This window comes from Musa acuminata, chromosome BXJ2-3, assembly GCF_036884655.1.
Source record: "Musa acuminata AAA Group cultivar baxijiao chromosome BXJ2-3, Cavendish_Baxijiao_AAA, whole genome shotgun sequence".
NCBI classification, from domain to species: domain Eukaryota; kingdom Viridiplantae; phylum Streptophyta; class Magnoliopsida; order Zingiberales; family Musaceae; genus Musa; species Musa acuminata.
The window spans coordinates 38,590,228-38,610,686 of record NC_088340.1 but is presented as its reverse complement, the minus strand read 5'-3'; the positions used below and the strand labels follow the sequence as shown (position 1 = coordinate 38,610,686).

Here is a 20,459-nt window from a genome sequence, read left to right as displayed (position 1 = left end):
ACCATTGTGGAGGAAGACTGCTCGGACGCGCTCGACAACTCGACGGCGTCCGTGTCGAGGCCGTCGTCGCTGTCCGGAGCTTGCATCTTAGTACAATATCTTAGTTTATTTCCTTCTTCTTCTTCTTCTCGTATCTTCTTGCTCGTGGTTTTGGCATGGTTTTTGAGGATATATATGTGAATCGCAGAGTCATGTGCCATATATCTTTGTACATCAATCGAGTTACAGCTTATTGTTCTTGCCGATACTCTTCTGATGCTATAGAGCTAAGAATTCAACCTCTTGATGAAACAAGTCGCAAGTAAATGAACAATCTCTTGCTGAATACGGCACACATTGCTTCTGGTCCGACAAGATCTACCGATATGGCTTATACACCTACAAGCACTGCATCGAAGGGATATATAGCGGAGGACATCTCAGTTAGGAGAAGTCCTTCCAAATCAATTCCAAATTAGAGATGAAAAAGGATGACAGTTAAACGCATGAGAAGTGCAGGAAACAAACCTTATTATGTTCTCTAGTCTGCTCAACATGCAACATTCACGAGTTCGCTGGTTTTCAAGGGAGAATCTTCATGCTATGTCAAGAACATAAGGGGCAGCTTCAGTAATGTGGAGCTCAATACATCAAGAGGTTTTCCTGGGATACTTGAAGTATATACTTATTAAAGAAGCAAAAAATATCAATATATCATAACTGCTTTTCAATTACAATTGTTGGAACCAGAACACTCGTAGAAAGTTTTGATCACAGATGTAGAGGACTTCATGGTAGTAGTCAGCACAGTTCATGATATTATTGCAAAGTTGTACCTTTTAGTTCACACTCTGTTTGATTGCAAAGTGCTAACTCTCTTTACACCTCAATGGAAATGAAATCAGTATCTTCCTCTTTTCATCTTCCGCATCCCCATTAGTTGCTTTATCATGTTCCTCTGGTTTTTTAGCCAAAGATGGAAGGATGTTCCTTGCTTTCTGATCATGTGGGAACCTAATTGGGCACTGATGTAAGCAAACTGGATAACAGCACTTAAAATCAGGGTTCATGACATGGGCACCCATGATGATAGAAAAGATGGTCTGGTTGGCTTCAGCACCTTTGAAAAGCATCCTCTCTACATGCATTACATTCTCGAGATAATTCAATTTTGTATAACCTCTCATCAAGGTCCCATAGACAACATTTGGATTTGAAGTTTGAACCATCTTCTTTAATACAGCAAAAAAACTTACTGAGCTCCAGCCATATCAGCTGTAATTTCATAAGCAGATAGCATTATTGCATAGGAGCATAGGCCAGGTTCACACCTGCAGTACCCAATGGAGACATTAGTTATGCAAGCATGGTAGCTATAACTCCACTGTAAATTAGGATAAAGAGAAAAAAAAGGTTGCAATTGTCTCCATACATTTGAACATAGTCCGTGTTTTCTCCACCATTCAAGATAATGCAGTCAACAAGCAAGATGTTATATGCTTTCCATGTTGGCCTGAAGGAGAGAAAAGAGACAATGCCATTGTGAACGAGTATCCATAAGCCAAAGGCTTGAAGAAGATCAACAATGTGATGCAGCATTAGAATGAACAAAGCATGAAATTTTATAAAATGACTACGATCAACAACAAAGAAGTGTCTCACTCCAAATTCAGGCATGTTAGCTACTCTTGCATCAATCACATTTTAATGCACCTTAGAGTCTATCTGCTGCATTTTGCTCCACAACTTACCCAACAGCCATGCGGAAAAGAGTACAATTAAATAAATTCTTTCAACCATCAGTGAGTCACTCTACCCTCAGAAACCTCTGAAATGTTGTACTGCATGCTATGCTATGGTTGCATTGCTTCCTAGATAAGCTATACATTGATTAACAGTCTTTGAGATGTCAATTTAATGTTCCCAAATGTCCAGGGGAACATACCTACTCATATGAATGCAGATCCATGTACAAACTCTGATTTTCCTCGAAGCTGTGATGGCTCAGTGGACACTATCTCTTCCAATGCAGGAACTGTTTTTTTTATTACCGATATGCAGGGTAATTTTGTTGCTGCAGGCTGCAACAACCACTCCTCAGTGCCATTAGAAGCTGAATGTTGGCAATACCTGAAGGCCTTCATTTTGCCCACTGAGAAGGCCTCACTCAAATCACAATCAGATCAGACTTCAAAACCCTGATCAACATGTTGTCCAAACCCAACATCTTCCCTTGGCATCTAAAGAATATCTGTGAAGACATCCTTTACCAAGCCAAAGCCGGAGTTGTTAATCATTGTTGTGACATACACAAATCCGAGTTATTCAGACCATAAACTGGCCAACTTTGCTAAATCAAATGTAACCAATGTTTTTTGGTGAGGTTCTTCACCACCTCACATTTTGTATCAAGTTCTTATGAGCTAATGCATTTTCCTTTTCTTTAAAAAAAAGTGATCCCCAATTTCTTTATAAAGTCATTTAGAACATATTGATTTAATTTTAACTACAAACATTCTACACTGTGGAGAACCCATTTTAGCCTTAAGATGGATAACTATTACTTTGGCCATCAAAATCATTTTCACTAGTAACTTAGGCATCTTTCTAATAAGGTGGTTCTTTTAAGCTAGTTATTTTCCAATTAGTCCACATTTAATGCGAGTGTGCTGCTTCAATAGATCTAAGATCAAGTTGTGGGATGAAAGATGTAGAAATCTTAATATCAATGCAACACTGGAGCTGATGAGAAAAATTAGTAGATCATGCTGGAAATAGTTTCACTGAACTGTACTTCATATTCTCTTTCCATCTATTTTCTTGAAAAATTGGCAATGTCCTTCTAGCTTGATCATAATTTTCTGCTTCCTTATACATGAAAATCATCATATGGAACATTTTCAGGTCTGGCTTACAAGATCTTTCTTCATTTAGAAGGCATTCAAAACCAACTTCCGGTCATTGATCCATTTCAATAGTTCATAGCAACCAATCCATTCACCGTGCATAACAAGTTGATAGCATATGACACTGGTACAGTGTCTTGACAAATAGATTTTGAATGACAATGCCAAGTACAGCAATTATACAACTTGACATTTGAACCATTCCAGTGCACAGAATTCATACAAGAGAACTGTTGAAATCCATATTCTGAGATTTTTATTTCTTTTCACTGAAGCTTTCATGGCTACTTGTGCCTTCATATTAAATGCTTTGCTGTTTGCAAGTTACTTTCTGTAATTCTTTTTTTCTCTTTCTTTCCTTCTTAAGTTGAAAAAATATTTTTAAAAAACTAAATCATAGACAAAACAGCAAAGGAGAGAAATAGGACTGTGAAGTAAATAAAATACAGAAAAAAATCGGCAAAGAGACAATTATAAATCAGTAGTTAATTTAAGTTTAGCACTTGGTCTAGTAAGGATTGAGACCATTGATATTGGTACAAACTGTCACAAATGTCCAACATAAGATGGGGCATTCCCAATGAGTAGGGGATCACAAATATTCAAAAAAAAAGAAAATTTAGGTACAATGATATGCTAAGTTAAATAGTAGTGTTATGCCAAAAGACAGCTTAAGTTGAATAATAATGTTTAGAACAAAAGAGTTGACTTCTTATATTTCAGATGGATGAAGTAGCACATCATGTTTGGTTAGTTTTGCTTTGTTGAAATGGATATAGCAGAATATAACTGTCGGCCTGAACTTAACCTGTTTAATATTTATGTCAACAAATTTAAATCTGAACTAAACCACCTAACACAGAGGTAATCTGATGATACACATATCAGATATTAAACAGGTTAAATCAGGTAAGACAGGGACAAGGATGACACGGAATACCTACTCAAGTCTTGATGAGATTTGACCTGACTACAAAGGAACCCAACAAGTCGAACAAGATTAATCACATAACTTGACCAATCTACTTGTTGATAACACAATACAGATAAATTTTAATCCAAGAACAATAAGCAGGCTAAATCAAATAAATCCCATCTATTAACCTTGAACCTCTACTCTTCGTGCCAGCCTGTTACATGACAAAATTCATACAAGCCAAAAGCAAACTGATAATTTTGTATCAAGTTTGTGTCCATTTGGATTGCCGTGTCAGAAATTATCACTTCTAACAAGAGGTTATATATTTCATTGTCTATTAAATTTTATCAGTATGCTAAGGAAGACTGCTTTGAAATTGTATAAGAAGTAGGACTTTTTTTTATGATTTAAGCAAAAAAAACAGAAAAAAGGATTCACCTCAATAGAAGTTTAATGAATTATTTAATATGTCATTAATGATGGATCAAGACCTGATGACTGCATCCTTCCAAAGGTTTACTGCTGAGTTTTCTCATATGCCTCCATCAAGACAGTTTGAAATATCACACTAGGAGTGTAACCCTTCTTGTTTATAGACTTCAGCACTCCCTCTGCCTAATTGAAATTTCCTAACCCTCTGTAAGCTAAAGCACGCATTAAAAGGTTCCATCTCATTAAAATCCCACTAATGTTGATTTCTAAGCCATTCTGGAATCTGAAATGATAATCTGTAGACATGAAAAATTTAGAATGTGTCGCAGATATATTAACATTTGCATGTTGAGTACAACCAAATACATAATAGTAGTTCCTCTAACTCAACTAAAGAAGGTAAACAATCATACTGCCTACGTTTCACCTCCCCCTTCCCAATAATCATAATAATAATAAATATGATGGTGATGATGATGTTATTAGAGTTCTTGCCACTGAAGCATAACTTCTGATGAGTTATATTTTAAAATCAGTAACCTGCTAACTACACAAACTCAAATAAAAAAATGAACATTTCACGGAAATCCCAAATCCATCACAAAAATATACCTTAAGTATCATCCCCCTACCTCAGTCTACTCAAATCATCGACAAATTTAGCAAAGAAAGATATCAAAGGCAATCCTTGAGTTGCCAAATTGTTCTGAATGAGAAATACCAAGAAAGCCGCAACTCACCATATATTGGAGGAGAAGAGAGGAGAGACCGAGACCCAATTGCTCCCATTAGGGATCTCGAACGAGCGAACGAACGGGAGAAAGCGGGCGACAGGAAGCAGTGGAGGGATCACCCGCCGTAAAACCCCCTGTATACCCCTTGGAACCAAATCTATCGTGGTCAGCCTGTCCGATTCGGATCCATCGGTTGCGATTAGGTTCATCGCGGTCGGATTTGGCCGCGCTTTCGAGTTCATTGTGGTCGGACCGGATTAACCAACCCGAACCCGATCCCAGCCTATTGACCCAACCAAACAACATAATTTACTTCAGATATCAAGTTCATTGTGGTCGGACCGGATTAACCAACCCGAACCGGATCCGAGCCTATTGACTCAACCAAACAACATAATTTACTTCAGATATCAAGTTCATTGTGGTCGGACCGGATTAACCAACCCGAACCCGCGCTGTTGATTTCTTCTGGCTATAATATATAGCGTGATTTATATTCCACGTATAACCGTCGTCATCGATCGCTATCAACCTCTCAAGAGAATAGCACTGCACGAACATGAATCCATCAAAGTCCATATTAACTGGAGAACAAAGAGCCAATACAACAACCGTGCAGCAAACAAGTTCAGATGGCAGTTTCGTGATGATGGCTGTAAGGGGAGGACTATACGGCCCTCGTCTTCCTGTTCTGCAGAAACCTCTGCAGCGATCGCTTCATCGACAGGCTTCGATTCAGCGGCGGCGGCGGCCGTGTCGGCGCAGACGGCGTCGCGTCCGGAGGAGGAAACGACGAGCCGTGTCGTCGGCTGCTCTGTTTCTGAGCCTCCACGTCCTCCATCTCCCGCTTGGCCGAGCTTATGATGGCTCTCGCCTGCAACACCTCTCAGCGATGAGAAACCCAAAGCTTCCGAAACACGGCACGAGTTATATTCATGCGTCGAGCTCCGGTCTCTCTGCAACGCCTCTGTTCCATACCTGAATCTCCGTCACGTCGCAGACCCAGATCTGACCATTGTAGAACATGGTAATCTGCTGCTCCGGCGGCTGTGGTGCTTTCCCGGCTGCCTTCTCCTCCACTCTACGTCGTCGCAGAGAGAGTTCAGATCCAGTGGTAAGCACAAACAAGAATCGAGCAGCGATACCTGCTTGAACTGGCAGAGGTGTCGGAGTAGGAAGAGTGGCGATGATACACGCCGCCGGGGCTGAGGCTCAGCTCGGTGTCACAGTGATCGATACTTCCCAGGGATACAAACAGAAGAAGATTAGTGGCAGTCATGGTGCAAGGATCAACCCTTGACGGTCTAAGAGATGGCCGGGTGGGGAGGAAGGAGATGGTCTTATATAACGTGTGCAGTGTGTGCGTTACGAGATTGGCTTTGGGAGGGGGAGCGGAGGAAGTGCACGAGTTCCTCATGTGCGGAAATAATTGCGGGACCGGCGAGAAGTGGGCATGTGATTTGATCCCTCGCCGAGGTGTAGAACAAGCGGTGCTTTCATGGGTCGTATTCTTCTTTCTTTTCTTCCCCGACACGCTGTTTGCTGCTCGTGTTTTCTGCTTCGACGTGACGAAGAAGCCTTTCGGTCCTTTTGGTTTACTGCACCGCTGATCAATGTCTTCTGGAATGAGGGAAACTACACGAAACGTGAAACAGAAACTCCACAACAACAGATGGAAGTCAAAACCATCACAGGATTCTTGTGAGACCGAGGAAGAAAATTAGAGCAATTTTATATGGTGGATTTGGGAACCCATAAGATACATGGATAATTGTTCTTCTGCGTATTTAACTCTACTTGATGAGGAGGAGTTGAGCCGTTGATTGATATACGGTGCGCAATCATCCTGTGTCATGTCATGTCTTTTTCTCTATGACTTCTGCTATAACTACATGCCAGCTGCTATCACTTCATCATATAATGTGTGGGTTCAAACACACATTTATTTCATGATCCAAACATGAGACTCATTAATCGAAGAGATCAAGTGGCAAATCTCGTCCGGTGAGTCGCAAGTGACAAAGACATCCTATGCACATTGTGTACGTGAAGGATAAGATGGATCAACAAACATGATCGAATGCAGATATTTCGACATGCTTAACAGTGGAACTTGGACATCTGTGAACACTTTATTCTTTGTAAAATAGAAGATGCTGAATACGTGAAGAATTTTGTTCTATGAATATAAGATGACTTCCAATGTCCTATTTTCTCTGTTAAGATACATGAGTAGTCGATGGACTTAATCACAGAGAATAATCTTATGGATCAGTGCTTTCGATGTGTATGATTCGCTTTCAACATCCAAAGCTTAATCTGACTTTACAGGCCATGTGTTGATGCGTATGACAACGTCCAAAGCTTAATCTGAGTTGTGATATAGGAGACTTTATAGGCCAAGCGACGATGGGACGGATCGGATGCAGACGTTGCACTGAGATGCAAACCTCCTCATGATAAAAATGTTGGATTTGGGTTCATATTCACACCAAATCAAATTCTTTATAATGACAGCATAGAATTCAAATCCTGCATTTGTCCTTTTTATAATAGTATTTTTTTAATTAATTTTTTTATATTATTTAAAAATATCTTTTTAGTAAACGGTAAAATAAATATTTAAGCTTATGCATATATTTAGAGGACTAATTATATGTTATCCTATTTAATTAACTATCTTTTCTATCCCAATCTCTATATCTTTAAAAGTTATATTAAATCTGAAATACTTAATTAAATTTTTTCTTATGTCGTCCTGTTAATAGAAATATCATACTTGTTCAATGATAAATCGAAATGAAGTAAATCAGTAGGTAATTCATAGACTCTATTGTTCTAAATCAATAAGTAATTGATCTACCGCATCTTTGTCGATCAGGTTGGGACATCAGATTTATTAGCTTCCAAACGGTGACCGGTAGATAACGGGGCGAAACCCCGCCATGTTTTTCTTGGGTAGTGGTGTCTTCTCTGTCTATCGCGACAGACACACAAACGGACGCGTGTCAGTCGACTGGGCACTTACCCGTCATCAAATGAACGCGTGTCAGACCAAACTTTTAGCATTTGCCAACTGTAGCGGCTCTTCGGGGAGGCCTCCGCAGACGACGTTGCTTTTTGCGCGCCGTCGTTTCACGGAAACGGAAGGAACAGTGGAAAGATATCTCCTGCGGGAGAGGACGAGGGGGGACCCACGGCCGCTAAGAGCGGGTGCCGGATCGGGCGGCGGTACACCACCCGCTCCCATGATCTGGTTTTTCCTTTCTATCACGTGTTGGATTGGGATGTTGTGGATGAAGCTCCTGCCCTGTGTCGCCGGCTTTTTCGACCACGACACGTGACACGAGCAAAAGCCGACCATGTCACGCTGCGGCATTTGGGAATAGGCGTGTCGATCACGAGAAATTCGAAAATAGCATTAAATTATAGCAAAAATGAAATTATTATTGTATGACCCAAAAAATAAAATAAAATCGAATGTAATCTTCTGCTGGCTTAGCAACTAATAATTAAAATAAAATTATTATTGTATGACCCAGAAAAAGGAAGGCGTGCACTAAATTTCGGTGTACATAAATGCTACTTAGCAACTAATAATTTCTGCTCCAAGAGCTAATCATCGAAACAAAACGAAATAAGTTAAAAATACATATAAAATAATAACAACTGTTAAAACTATATGCTTCTATAAACTATAAAATAACAACAGTTAAAAATACATATAAAATATTTTTAAATAATAAAATAATATCTAATTATGTAAATTATATACTTTTACAAATATCAAACACATAAATTAATACTTCTAAAAACAGACTAAATGAAACCATCGGATACTTAATCGAATCAAGTATCGTCAATATAAATATCCAGTTCTGATCTTTTCTTAATTTAATTAAATAATTATTTTTTTATTATTTTATTTCCTTTATAATATAAATATTTAATTAATTAAAAATATCAAGACTCATCATCCAAAACATAAATATAATCAATAAAAATAAAAATAATTTAAAATAATTCATAATATATTTTTTTGTATTTACAAAAGTATATCCTCAATACATTTTGCTTAATTTTTTTTTATTTTCTTTCTTCCACTTCTTCTTTTCTTCTGTCTCTTCTCCTCGCTCACACTCGAAACCTCTTCCTCTTTCTTTCTTTCCATTCGCCTCCTTCCCTTCTCTTCTTTTCTGTCTTCTCTGTTCTCACAACCGACGCCATCTCCCTATCTTGTCTCTTCCTTTCCTCTCTCTCTCTCTCTCTCCCCCCCTTTCTGCCTTCTCTTCTTTCTCTTTTTCTTTTTCTTTCTTCTCTTTCTTCTTCCACTGGTGCAGATCACTTGCACGAGCCCTTTCTTTCTTCTTCTTCGTTCTCTTGTTCTTTTCTCCTCTGATCACAGCAGATCAATCCCCCTGCTTCCTATCTCCGCTCCCTTTCTTCTTCTCCTCTTTCTCCGCTCTGCTTCTTCTTCTCCGTGTCACCCGAGACCCTATCTCGTACAAGCGAGAGACGGCAGAAAGAGGCGGTGGCTGAAAACCCTTTTTTTTTGCTTTTCGGCATTTTCTCATTTTAGTCCCTATAGTTCGTGTAGTTAAAAATGGGTACTTTGTTAAAGAGGTACGGATCTCACTCTGATATCGTGCAGCCGTGTCGTTGTTTAAGATATGCTCGCTGTGGATGACCATCCATGCTTCTCGGAGAGACCTAATCTGATTAAAAAGGCTGGGAGTGGCTCTATCGATATAGGTCGTGCTTACAGATGGAATGGCCATGCACCTATTCTGACAGAGCTAACCAAATTTATGTCAACCGATTCGTTACTCCATGACCGGTCCCAAAACCCCAATTATGAAGACACCAATGTGATGCTGCCACGAGCGTGGCGGTGTACAATTTTATTGGCCTGCACACATCTCCGAAACAATATCACATCACTTTCGGCCGTTACAATCTCATTTATCGGCCGATATAAAACCACGCCATCCATTCGTCAAACGCAATTCCTTTCTCTGCTACGTATAATATTATATCCTTCGCTCATATATCTCCGATCTCCCATCCGTCGGTCTTTTCGGTCTTGGCGTTTCTCCGTCGCTTTTCTTGTCGCAGCTAGCGATCGAAAAGAGGAGCTGGTGGAGCGGTGGGTCTCCGATCTCCCAAGATTTCGGTGCGATTTTCTTGCGGCGGAACAGATCAGGCCAGGTTCGTATTCCCGTCTTCGTTCTGGATGAATTCCGACTATGCATTTATGTATTCGAGCTATGATTTCGTGACCCAAGGCCAAGATGTCGATCGAAGTTGTTCTCCGCTCGATCTCTGTCCCTCTCGATGTCAAGACTGCCTAATCTGCCAACAATCGCTCGCTAATTACAAAACCATCTGGGTCTCGGCGCTTTCTTGCATCTGAGATTTCTAGGGTTCTTGATTTTTCTTCGACGCGGAGCGATTAAATCTATCACAAGTAGTTACCGGCAGTCGTGCGTTGTTAGCTTTGTTCATCTGATAATTTTAGGATTCTCGATCTTTCTTGGATGCGAGATGAGTAAATCCGTCACAATCAGATGCGGACCATTTTATTCTTGATGTTTCGTTGCAGCTGAGAATTCTGAGGTTCTTGATCTTGCTTGGATATGGGAAAAGTAACCCATCGCAGTAGTTATCGACAATCTTGATATTGATGTATTATTGCATCTGAGAATTCTAGGGTTCTTGATCCTTCTTGCATGCGGCTCAGGTTAATCTATCGCAAAAGTTGGCAGCGATCTATGCGTTGGTGGTTTCATGCATCTGGAATGTAGGGTTGTTGATTTTTCTTGTATGGGGGTCGTGTAAATCCATCAGAATTTGTTACTAACTATTTGGGTCTTGATGGTTTTGAGTTCTTGATTTTCCTTTGATGCCGGACATGTAAATTTAAAATGATTTAGTCTGTCATCACAGGTTCTTGTTTGTAGGGTTCCAAATGTTTCTTGTTCTTCTTGTTGCAGGGGAATGAGCAGTTGGCGGCCGGTTGATGTAAACAAGAGGATTTGGGATATGTGCAGAAAGTTTATTTGTTCTGTTCAATGGCTTTGAAGGTTTAGATGTGTCGTAGGTCACGACACGAGGCATGAACATTGTGAAGGGCGTCGCTGATCTCATTCGGAGATCTTCCAGCAGCCAAACCAGTGAAGGTGGAACCTCGGGTCATGGTGATAAGTTTGCTGCTCCCTCTCCGAGGATTTGGTTTGGGTAAGTTTTATCTGATCTCTTTTACGTGATTATGATATTGATATGGTTTGTGGCTTGTGTTTGTAAAATTAGAATTTCAGTACAGAAAATTATGTATTTTTCTTACTGCAGAATGGAAGGACAAAAATGATTTTAATGCTTCTGTGTTCTCTTCACCTGCTGTTTCTTAATTCGTGAAGTTCACTAAATAAAGTAGGAGAAAAACCCTATTGGTCAAGTGAAGACATATATCTTCCAGATTAGTTACTGGTGTCACATCTGTAGTTCTGGAACAATAATACTAAATGGAGTAGGGAAAAATCTATGATATATTTGTGTAGAGGTGGAGAAAGCCCTACGTTGATGAAATCACAAGTACAGTAACTGTTGATACTGTCATTTGCATTCATAGTTGGATATTGGAAAGGTGGCAACCCTGTGTTAGGTGCTCAAGGCCATCGAATTCCTCATAGGTATTATTGATTGGAGTGTTGTAAGATATTATTTATATGCTCAAATTAGTTGGTGTTCTAGTAGTTATTTTCATTTTTAAACTTTTGACTTAAGACTATCATTGCTTGTTTTCATTTTATTGTTTGCATTTTATTGTTTTCTTTTACAAGTTGTGAAAATAATTGTCTTCTTCCTCAATTCAACTGTTTATTCTGCATTTCTTTTTTTTTGCCCCTTGCATCCGTACAAGAATATACATGGGGAAAATAACTACTAGAACACCAACTAATTTGAGCATATAAATAATATCTTACAACACTCCAATCATTGCTTGTTGGGCATATGATTTTTTTTTGTTTTCAAATTGCTTTCACTTTTGATGGTGACTTGCTTTGTATTTGACCAGTTTGGGTGACATAATATGGCAGCATGTGATATTCTGTGGACTGTAGGGCCCTCTCTATGTAAAGATGTGTGCAATAAGTGGGAAGAAAAATTGAAAAATAATCCATGTAGTTCCAGTGAAAATAGATGTGGATGGGAAAATAGTTTCATTGGCATTGACATTCGGTTGGAACAAGCCCACTTATCATCCTAACACCTATTTGGAACTTCGTGTTTTAGATGATCGATGCCTTGCTTTTGAAGGAGTAAAAGTTTTGGTGGAATGGATATATGGACTTTTTGATGTTATTGTTGGATAAGACAAGAAGGGATGCAGGCAGCTTGTAAGGAAATTACTAGAAAGTGAAACCAATTGTTACATAAGTTGTTTGCAGGGTTGATTCTTGTTCTTGATGTATTAAGACAACCTTAATCACCACTCCATTGGTTTTAGACTCTTACTGAAGGAGCAGAATGCTGCTTTGCCCCTTGTTTAAGCAGACCTGACCTCTGTATTCATGTTCAATAGAAGGCAATGCATTGATGTAGACCTTCCTTTGACAAAATTGGTCTTAATTATATTATCATTAATTTGATTAGGTGTAAAACCCTGTAACAGGATGTTCAGCATAGACCTTGACTTCTTAATTGATAGAATCCTTATTTCTAGAAATACCTTGTCTCTCTTGCGTGTTTTGAAATTCTTAATTGAAAGCAGATGTTTGTTTGGCCTACAATATCTGTTAAGAACTTATTCTTCTGTGGTTGTAGGGATGCTGGTGAGGAAGTCATTTTGAATACACTTTGGCAGAGATATGAGAATGCAATTGATAAGGTAGTCATGTTCATTAGTTCATGTTGTTGGGCTTTCTTGTTTAACGTCTAATAACACATGCCTTTTAGTTTTAGTGATAGTATGTACTCCACTCAACTATAATATGGTTATGCCATCTAAAATGAAGAATGAACTTATATGTATGAACTCGTTATTTGTTCATGATGTTAAATTATTGTGTACTTTATCGATTTGTTTTTCTTAGATAATTATATAAACCTCAACCTTGTTTTTATATTGCTTAGCATTGTGTCCCTAGTTTTTGTTTTGCATCTTAATGTGAGAATGTTGAGTTGGATGTGTGGAGGTAACAGAAAATATCGGGAAAAAAAAAAGGTTTCATTTATGAACAACTAGGGGTGTAGCTTCAATTGTAATACTCTAGTTTAGTCCAATATCGGAAGTAGACAAAGACTTGGATTGACTTATAAGTTTCTGATGGGTATATTACTCTAACATGGGTTATGGTTTAGGCTTGGTAAGTTAATGACATCAGTAGAGGATAAAACGAAGGAGAATCATTTAAGATGGTATTTAAGCAGAGAAGACTTATATAAGTATTATAGTTAGAAAATTTGAGATAATTAGTATATATGAAATGATGAGAGGTAGAGTGTTATTGATTTATATAAATGGATTGGTAGCAACAAATCCATATAGTCGACTCCAAATAGTTGGTACATCTCAACTTACTTTTGTCATTGTTGTACTCTGCCTAATACCTTTCAGGTTTACTGCATTATTGTTAAAAGTGAATAGCTCCTATTTTAGAATAGCTCCTATTTTACTTTGATCATATCATCCATATCCTTTTAATCATAAAAAGTGTAAAGAATTTGATGCTTATTATTAGTATGGTTATATGTTTCTCAATCAGAGAAAAACTTGGTAGTATGATGGCCATAAGCTAGCCTTGTGTATGCTTGATGACATATAGAAAACAAGCGAGATAGTTGTTAAGGATATTGGAAAAAGAATGGTATATGAAGTGTCGGTAACTATCAGTGCAACTTAAACAAAATCCTTCTATTAGTCCTCTTTTGGGTTGCTGAATAGATTGCTACTATTTGTAAAATGATACTGCACACCTGTCTAGGTCGTCAAGCTTTAAATGCATAAGACATCGATTAAGGATTGATAGGATGGCTCAATCACCATGAAGACCTACTTTCGTGATGATCAACTGTTTCCCATATGATTAGTTTACAGCCTGTGTTGGTAGTTCTGCCTTAATTTGAAAGGGAGACCAGGTGATGTTAAGGGTAGTCATTTAGGTGTGTTTGTCCTGTTTACACAAATTGAACATGCACACAAATATGAAAGTTTTATGTCATGCACAAAAGGTCTTTGCACTCTCATATAGTGTACTCAAATGTTTGTGGTTCTATTTAGTCTGCATGTGTGCTTTCTCTTTTAGTTTGCACTTTTTTGGTGTTAGCAGCGAACTAAGTGGTAGATAAATATTGAACCAAATAGGATAAATTTTCGGAAAAAGTCCTTAGTTTTGAGAAAATCTTGCAGAGCACTCCCATTTAAAAAAATTCTCATAGAACACCCCTGCTTTCCTAAAAGATGATTTTGTCCCCTGCCTCTGTCCCTTCGGCTGTCCTCTTCGCCCTTGGCTGCCCTCCGTCCCATCCACTGTTGTCTTCAGCTCCTCCTGTTGACCTTGGATGGAGGCGTGGGGGCGGAGGCGGGAGGCGAACCAGGGTAGAGGTTGGGGTGCTTACGTGCGGAGGTGGCCAGTGGAGGAGGCGGTAGTCGGTGGGGTGGAGCTAAGGGCCAAAATAGTCTTGTAGGACAGAAAGGGTATTATGCGGGAATTTTTTGGAAATAAGTGTGCTCTACGGGAATTTCTCAAAAACTAGGGGCTTTTTTTGGGAATTTGTCCAACCAAATTTATGGTCAAAGGTTTTAGGACATTTTTTTTTGTAGAAACTCGTGGTGTTTTTCTTCTTACTTGAAGGAAGATCATTGTTGATAAACTCATCTTAGGGTCCCTAATTCCCCAAGAAATTGAAATGTCCCTAACTTTTGAAGATGCCTAGTTATGTAAATTATCAATGTGTACTATGTTCTACAAACACAATATCAAATTATCGATTTTAAACATAGCATGGAGAGATGCTAGCACTTGAGATAAAATGATTAAGTAATTTGCTAAGCAATCGTTATGCATCCATACCAGGAGTCAAGTTTTAGTGTGTTAAGAGTTCAAGTTAGACTTTTTTAGGGAGTTTGGAGTATTTTTAGTATTCATATAAATGTTGGGCTTAATCATTTGATGACAACATATTCTAACTAATAGGAATAAATTTTATTTTTAGAAAGTTTACATGAGTTTGAATGGGGAGATGATAAGATAGTCCTTATCCAATTGTAGTAGTAGTTGAATGGTTCATCTCTAAGTAAGGTCTTACAGGCAAAATGATATAATATATATTTTGAATGAAGTAACAATGTTTTTTTAAGTCTGTATTGGTCTTATCTTCTTTCTCTCTCTATCATGTTTGTTTCCTCTGGCTTCTGACCTTGTTCTTCCAATTCATATTCTGCTCTCTCCCTTGCCCCATATTCTTTTTTCATTGATCTGGTTGTTTTACTGCATTGGTATGCTATCTTAGACTGCTGATGCTATATCATATCAGAGCATGGGTTTATACCACCACAGCAATCTGTTTTGCATCAAATTTGAAGAGGAGGATGGAGATACAATTCTTGCTTACATGGTGCAAATTAAATATAGATGTGGCATTTATACGTTTAAAACTTTAGATTGTGAAACACCATTTATTTTAATTATAGTCCATGTTGTAAAATACACTCACATTTCTAGAACATTATAGAAATGTGACTGTGTTTTGCAACATATACTATATTTACTTTTGTTATATTTTTGTATGAAAAAAAAACCTAGCCTGGAGAGATGAATTACCAATGTTGTTGAGCTTAAAGTGCTTTGTGCACCTAACCACCGAAAGTTGGACACTTTTTTGTCGCCCATATATCAATGAATATGCACCTGTAGCTTATTATAACACGTACAATTTTCTTAAGATAAACGAATTTTCTCTTGGTATGGATATCACTGTATATTGTCTGCAAGTTATCCTATTAATGGTTTATATTGAAACTTCTGTGTTTATTTTCTGGTATCCTGTGCTAGATGAAGTAGTTATCTTGTTGTTTTCTTTTAAACAAATAAGAAGATCTTTATTTTTTCGTTATTGGGGTATAGAGACATTAGTTAATCCAATATTAATTTGATTTCTGCATGGCTGACTTAATTAAAGATTCTACTTGGATGGTTTACTTTTCTTTTACATTTTATTTTTTTATTTGTGCTAAAAGGGCTGAAGCCATCTTTCGGTGGTTAACTTATGAACTTTGGATACTTTTGTTATGTGGTTCATGTCCATAGCAATTTAATTGAGTAGAGAGGCACCAATTAGATTGTCTATCTATATATTTGTAGAATTGCTCTCTTGATTACTTAGTGAACTTCTAATTAGATTGAGAACTTGTTAGAATACACTGACTTAATGTTTCAGTAATCTTATTCCTTTTTATGCTTCTTTTGGGTTGTCTAGGCTGAAAAAAGGAAATTGTTGCAAACTTTTCTCATGCAATTCATAGAAATGTATGAAAATTGGAAGCCTGTGCATAATGGACAGTTCTCAGTGCAGCGGGCATCTGGACCAGATGATATAATTCTTGGTTGCTCTGTTGGTCATCCATCTGAGGTTTCTCTAATTATAATCCAAGAAATTGCCCGTATAACATCTCTTCTCACAGATTGTAAGTGGAAAATTTCTGTTTTAAGATATGTGAATTGCATTTAAATTCTGCATATAGCTGCATAAGCATGGTTTCAAAATCATCCAGTTTAAGATGTATGCGTAGCATTCTCTCTTTGTGGCCTCATGTTTCTGCCACTTGTCTTGCTTTTGCTAATATAGTCATTCCCAATGACTTGTCCAGAATACAATTTTATTTCTACATTTCATTTTTCATGGTCATTTAGTTATTGTCATGCACACAAAATTTGGTTTATGAATAACTTAAGCTTTGAATGTTGATAAAAGTTTTATCATAAAACTACTGCTAGTGATCGAGACCTTAATGTGTCTTTTGCCAGATCATTGTATGATTTCTTGAATGCTGTTTCATTCTACGTGCTGGTCTGACTTCTGAAGCATGACATTGCATTATCTGTTAAACATCGAGACTTCTCTACTTAATTTGCACATCATTTTCTTCTGAACTCTCCTTCCATAATGTTCTATAGTCATATAAAACATTATATGCATGTAGGAGAATGATGCACATTCATGATTTTTATGGCTAAATATCTAATATGGATTTGGATATATAATCTGTAGCTTTATTTTATTTAATACTGAACCATGCTGACTAATTTTTCTCAAATTTTGTTTTATGGTTAATCTAATCACTCATGTATATGTAATTTTTAAGTAACCTAATTGTGAATTTTTTGATTTCTTAGTGAAGAATAATGCTGGGCAAGTTAATGATGATCCTTCGGAGCCACCAGGAAGCTTTGTTTTTAGCACTGATGCATTACTTGCTTTGAATTGTCTCACAATTTTAACTCGCTCAATGCACAATTGTAAAGTATTTAGCTATTATGGAGGGGTGCAAAAGATCACTGCTCTTTTGAAAGGTATCTGGAATATGAAGTCTTTCTACCTTAATATTCTGCAGCACATTATGTTTTTAGAATACTATGTTAGACAATTAATTGAATTTGTCTCATACTTGAGTTACATCATAAATTTTAAGCTTACACCATACTTTGTTGATGTAATCTTGCACCATATAGTTTACCACCTGGCTTGATAAGCTTACTAGCACAGTGTTTCGGATTTATAGTGGACGTAGAATCACGTGGACTAAATATATATATAAAAAGCTATCTCATTTTCTTATGACTAGCACCTCTATCCAGTTGAGTCAATACATTGATTAGTTCAAAATACCAGTGTGTGCACACAATTGGTTTGCATATTGATTCATAGTTACCAAGCAACACAGATGGAACCAAATGTCATAGTCTATCACACGATATGGGCGGTAAATATTGGTCTGAGATTGAGGGTCAGTCATGGACCACCTTTTTATTTGGGATGCCCTAAATGCCAGGGAACAATGGTAAACCAGTCTGCATACTGTGCTTTGCCTTTTGACATCAAAGCTGGGCCAAACCAGGCTAATTGATATACTCCCTGGTTCAGTATGAACTAAAGCCTGAAGTCCTTATTGTAAGCATCTAACTCTTGAGGATTCAAGAGTTTGCGACAAATGTGACCTAAATAGAAGAGAATTATGAGAGAAAGAGAAGTGGGAAGATGAGGAGGCAAGAACCTTTTTTTCAGCATTTCCTCTGTTTCCTTTTTTTTGGGTTTTGGCCTGTATCATCTGATATACAACAGCATGCTGGTTCTGTAACATCCAAGAAGGAACCTGTACATGGTGCAGTACTCAGCATTGGAACCTTGTTGAATTATATTGACACATGCAACTTTAACATTGTGTTTCCAGCTGTACATACCAGTATACAGTAAAGTATGTGATGCGGACTGGTGCTCAGGTCCTTGATACTGTAATAACTTTTGTACCTTGCTGTTGAACATCACCGATATCAGATGATGATGCTGATTTTATAAATCTACAACATGATGCTGATAGAGGTGGATGTCTTGGTCTGTATTTCAGCTTCTTGTATAAAATAATTTAAATGTCAACTATGATATTTAGAATCTGCTAGCTAGTTATTCTCAAAGTTTGTTTTACCAAAAATGGTGACATGTGAATATGCTTTTGAATGAACTTTGTGATCAGTGTTTAGTAGCCCATTTTCAAATTTTCTGTCTTTCATTATTGAAATAGCTGTCTTTCCTTTTTATGAACTCAAATATATAAATATCATCATTCTGCCTTCTATAATATGTTGCATGATCACGTAAAACTTATTACTAGGCTAATATGCATATTCTCGGAAAGCTGATCCATCTCTAACATCAGATTTCGATACGTTCAGCTGCAGTTGTCAAGCTTAAAACTTTAACAAGTGCACTTCCAGTAGATGAACACTTGTCAAGTTCTGGACTAGAGAAGATAGGAATTTTGCAAAAGATACTAGTCTATGTTGTTTCAATAATTTTTAGTTTCATGGAGTTGCATACTCTTGGAACCGAGAAGACTCAGTTTGTGGATGGTGTTTCACATATGTCTTCGAAGAAGAATCCACATGATGTTTCTTCAAGTGGTCCAAAGAGCTTAGTCTCTGAGACAAGACTTCTTTGGCAGCAAAAGGCAATTGTTATGGTGATGGAAGCAGGTGGTGTCAATTGGTTAGTAGGTAAGGTATGCTTTCTTCAGGTTATTTGTTTTCCTGTTTTTTTCTAGTATGCTGTTTACTTTGTGTGTTTTAAAACCTTATGCTTGCTGCAGAAGTTTGTATATTGTCAGCATAGATAGTTTTGATGGATTAGTTGAGCTGATAAACTCCAATGAAAAATCTCATCCTTTTCTGAATGTACAAATCTATATGTTACTTTTTAAAGACAGGCCTTAGTTTACTATTATCGGGAACGGAAGTATAATTTAGATCTTTAGGATGTTCTAGTTGGTTTTCTTTTGTTCACTTGAGAAATTGTCCATAAAATGTCTTTCTATATATTTATATTTGTTAATCAGCAGAAGAAGATAATAGGAAATATTATACTATAAGCTGAAATCCCAGAAAGGCATATTATGATAAAACATTGAAAGATTCAATGGCATGCAACTGCTACAGGACATAATATAGTTCTTCACAAGCAGAAAATTTGTGAAGTTTTGAATTCTTGAAAACATCTACAAATAAACATGCTGAACAACACCTATTATCAATTATATGGCAAGAGAACTGTTCGTTAATATTTTGAATCTGTGCTTTATGTCTTAAATAGATATGGAGAGAAAAATAATGAAAAAACATGAACAATATGCCTTATAAAAAGAGAATATTAGAGGAAACTAGATGAATCTTAAGAAAAGGAATTGTTCAAGGATGATTTTGCTTCAGGTCATTAGGGACCACAAGGCACAGGAATATTAGTATTTCAAGTAGGAGAGAGAGAAAAATGAGACAAAAGGATATGGAGTTTGCCACAAGTAGAATAATTTGATCAGATCTCACATGCGATTTTGATGAATTCATAGTTCATATTAATAATCCCTGTTATTCTCTCACTAAACATGACAGGCCAGGACCGCCAGGTATTGTAAATCTAAAAGAATTCTTGTGTACCTATAACTGTTTTAATTTTAGAGTTAGCTTTTTCTAATCAACTTAGAACTTCGCAAACTTGTCTAACAAGAAGTTTCTAACTGGATATGACTGAAATTCTGATCTTGAATTAGTTGTAAATTCTTTGCACTTTTCTGGTTCAACCTGTATAATAGATCTGAAAATTAATAAGATTATCACTAGTAGAAAGAAAACTGGTCCCTGCTTTGATTAAATTGACTTAACAACGATCCATTGCCTCTAACCTTAAAACCTAATGTTACAGTTGATCTTTTAATCTTGGTTC

At 37.3% G+C, this 20,459-nt stretch overlaps 2 protein-coding genes and 1 pseudogene across 4 annotated transcripts in view; 1 reads left to right on the top strand and 2 right to left on the bottom strand.

Moving 5' to 3' along the window:
- Window positions 1-393: 393 nt before the first annotated feature.
- Window positions 394-1,741, bottom strand: LOC135607601 (pentatricopeptide repeat-containing protein At3g59040-like; annotated as a pseudogene).
- Window positions 1,742-5,520: 3,779 nt separating this feature from the next.
- On the bottom strand, window positions 5,521-6,305 carry LOC135606572 (protein TIFY 5A-like). Its single transcript, XM_065097608.1, has 3 exons — window positions 6,116-6,305; window positions 5,949-6,051; window positions 5,521-5,844 (listed from the first exon to the last, which is right to left on the bottom strand). The coding sequence occupies exons 1-3, from the start codon at window positions 6,247-6,249 to the stop codon at window positions 5,638-5,640; spliced, it is 444 nt and encodes a 147-aa protein (XP_064953680.1). The 5' UTR covers window positions 6,250-6,305; the 3' UTR covers window positions 5,521-5,637.
- Window positions 6,306-9,556: 3,251 nt separating this feature from the next.
- Window positions 9,557-20,459, top strand: part of LOC103979036 (BEACH domain-containing protein B) — a 54,695-nt gene continuing 43,792 nt past the window's right edge. For 2 of the 3 annotated variants that reach the window (XM_065100606.1, XM_065100607.1), the window contains exons 1-6: window positions 9,557-10,178; window positions 10,964-11,207; window positions 12,795-12,858; window positions 16,449-16,656; window positions 17,366-17,542; window positions 18,920-19,240. In XM_065100606.1, coding sequence (XP_064956678.1) covers window positions 11,086-11,207; window positions 12,795-12,858; window positions 16,449-16,656; window positions 17,366-17,542; window positions 18,920-19,240 — 892 coding nt within the window. In that variant the 5' untranslated portion in view covers window positions 9,557-10,178; window positions 10,964-11,085. The remainder of the gene's footprint in view (window positions 10,179-10,963; window positions 11,208-12,794; window positions 12,859-16,448; window positions 16,657-17,365; window positions 17,543-18,919; window positions 19,241-20,459) is intronic. The other variant, XM_009395046.3, reaches the window with a different exon arrangement.

What these genes read in the sequence shown, in the direction of transcription:
- LOC135606572 (XM_065097608.1), bottom strand. Translation starts at nt 6,249, where the DNA reads ATGACTGCCACTAATCTTCTTCTGTTTGTATCCCTGGGAAGTATCGAT. An exon ending in ACCTCTGCCAGTTCAAGCAG is followed by an intron (nt 6,052 to 6,115) that starts GTATCGCTGCTC and finishes GCGACGACGTAG; the next exon opens with AGTGGAGGAGAAGGCAGCCG. An exon ending in GCGACGTGACGGAGATTCAG is followed by an intron (nt 5,845 to 5,948) that starts GTATGGAACAGA and finishes GAGGTGTTGCAG; the next exon opens with GCGAGAGCCATCATAAGCTC.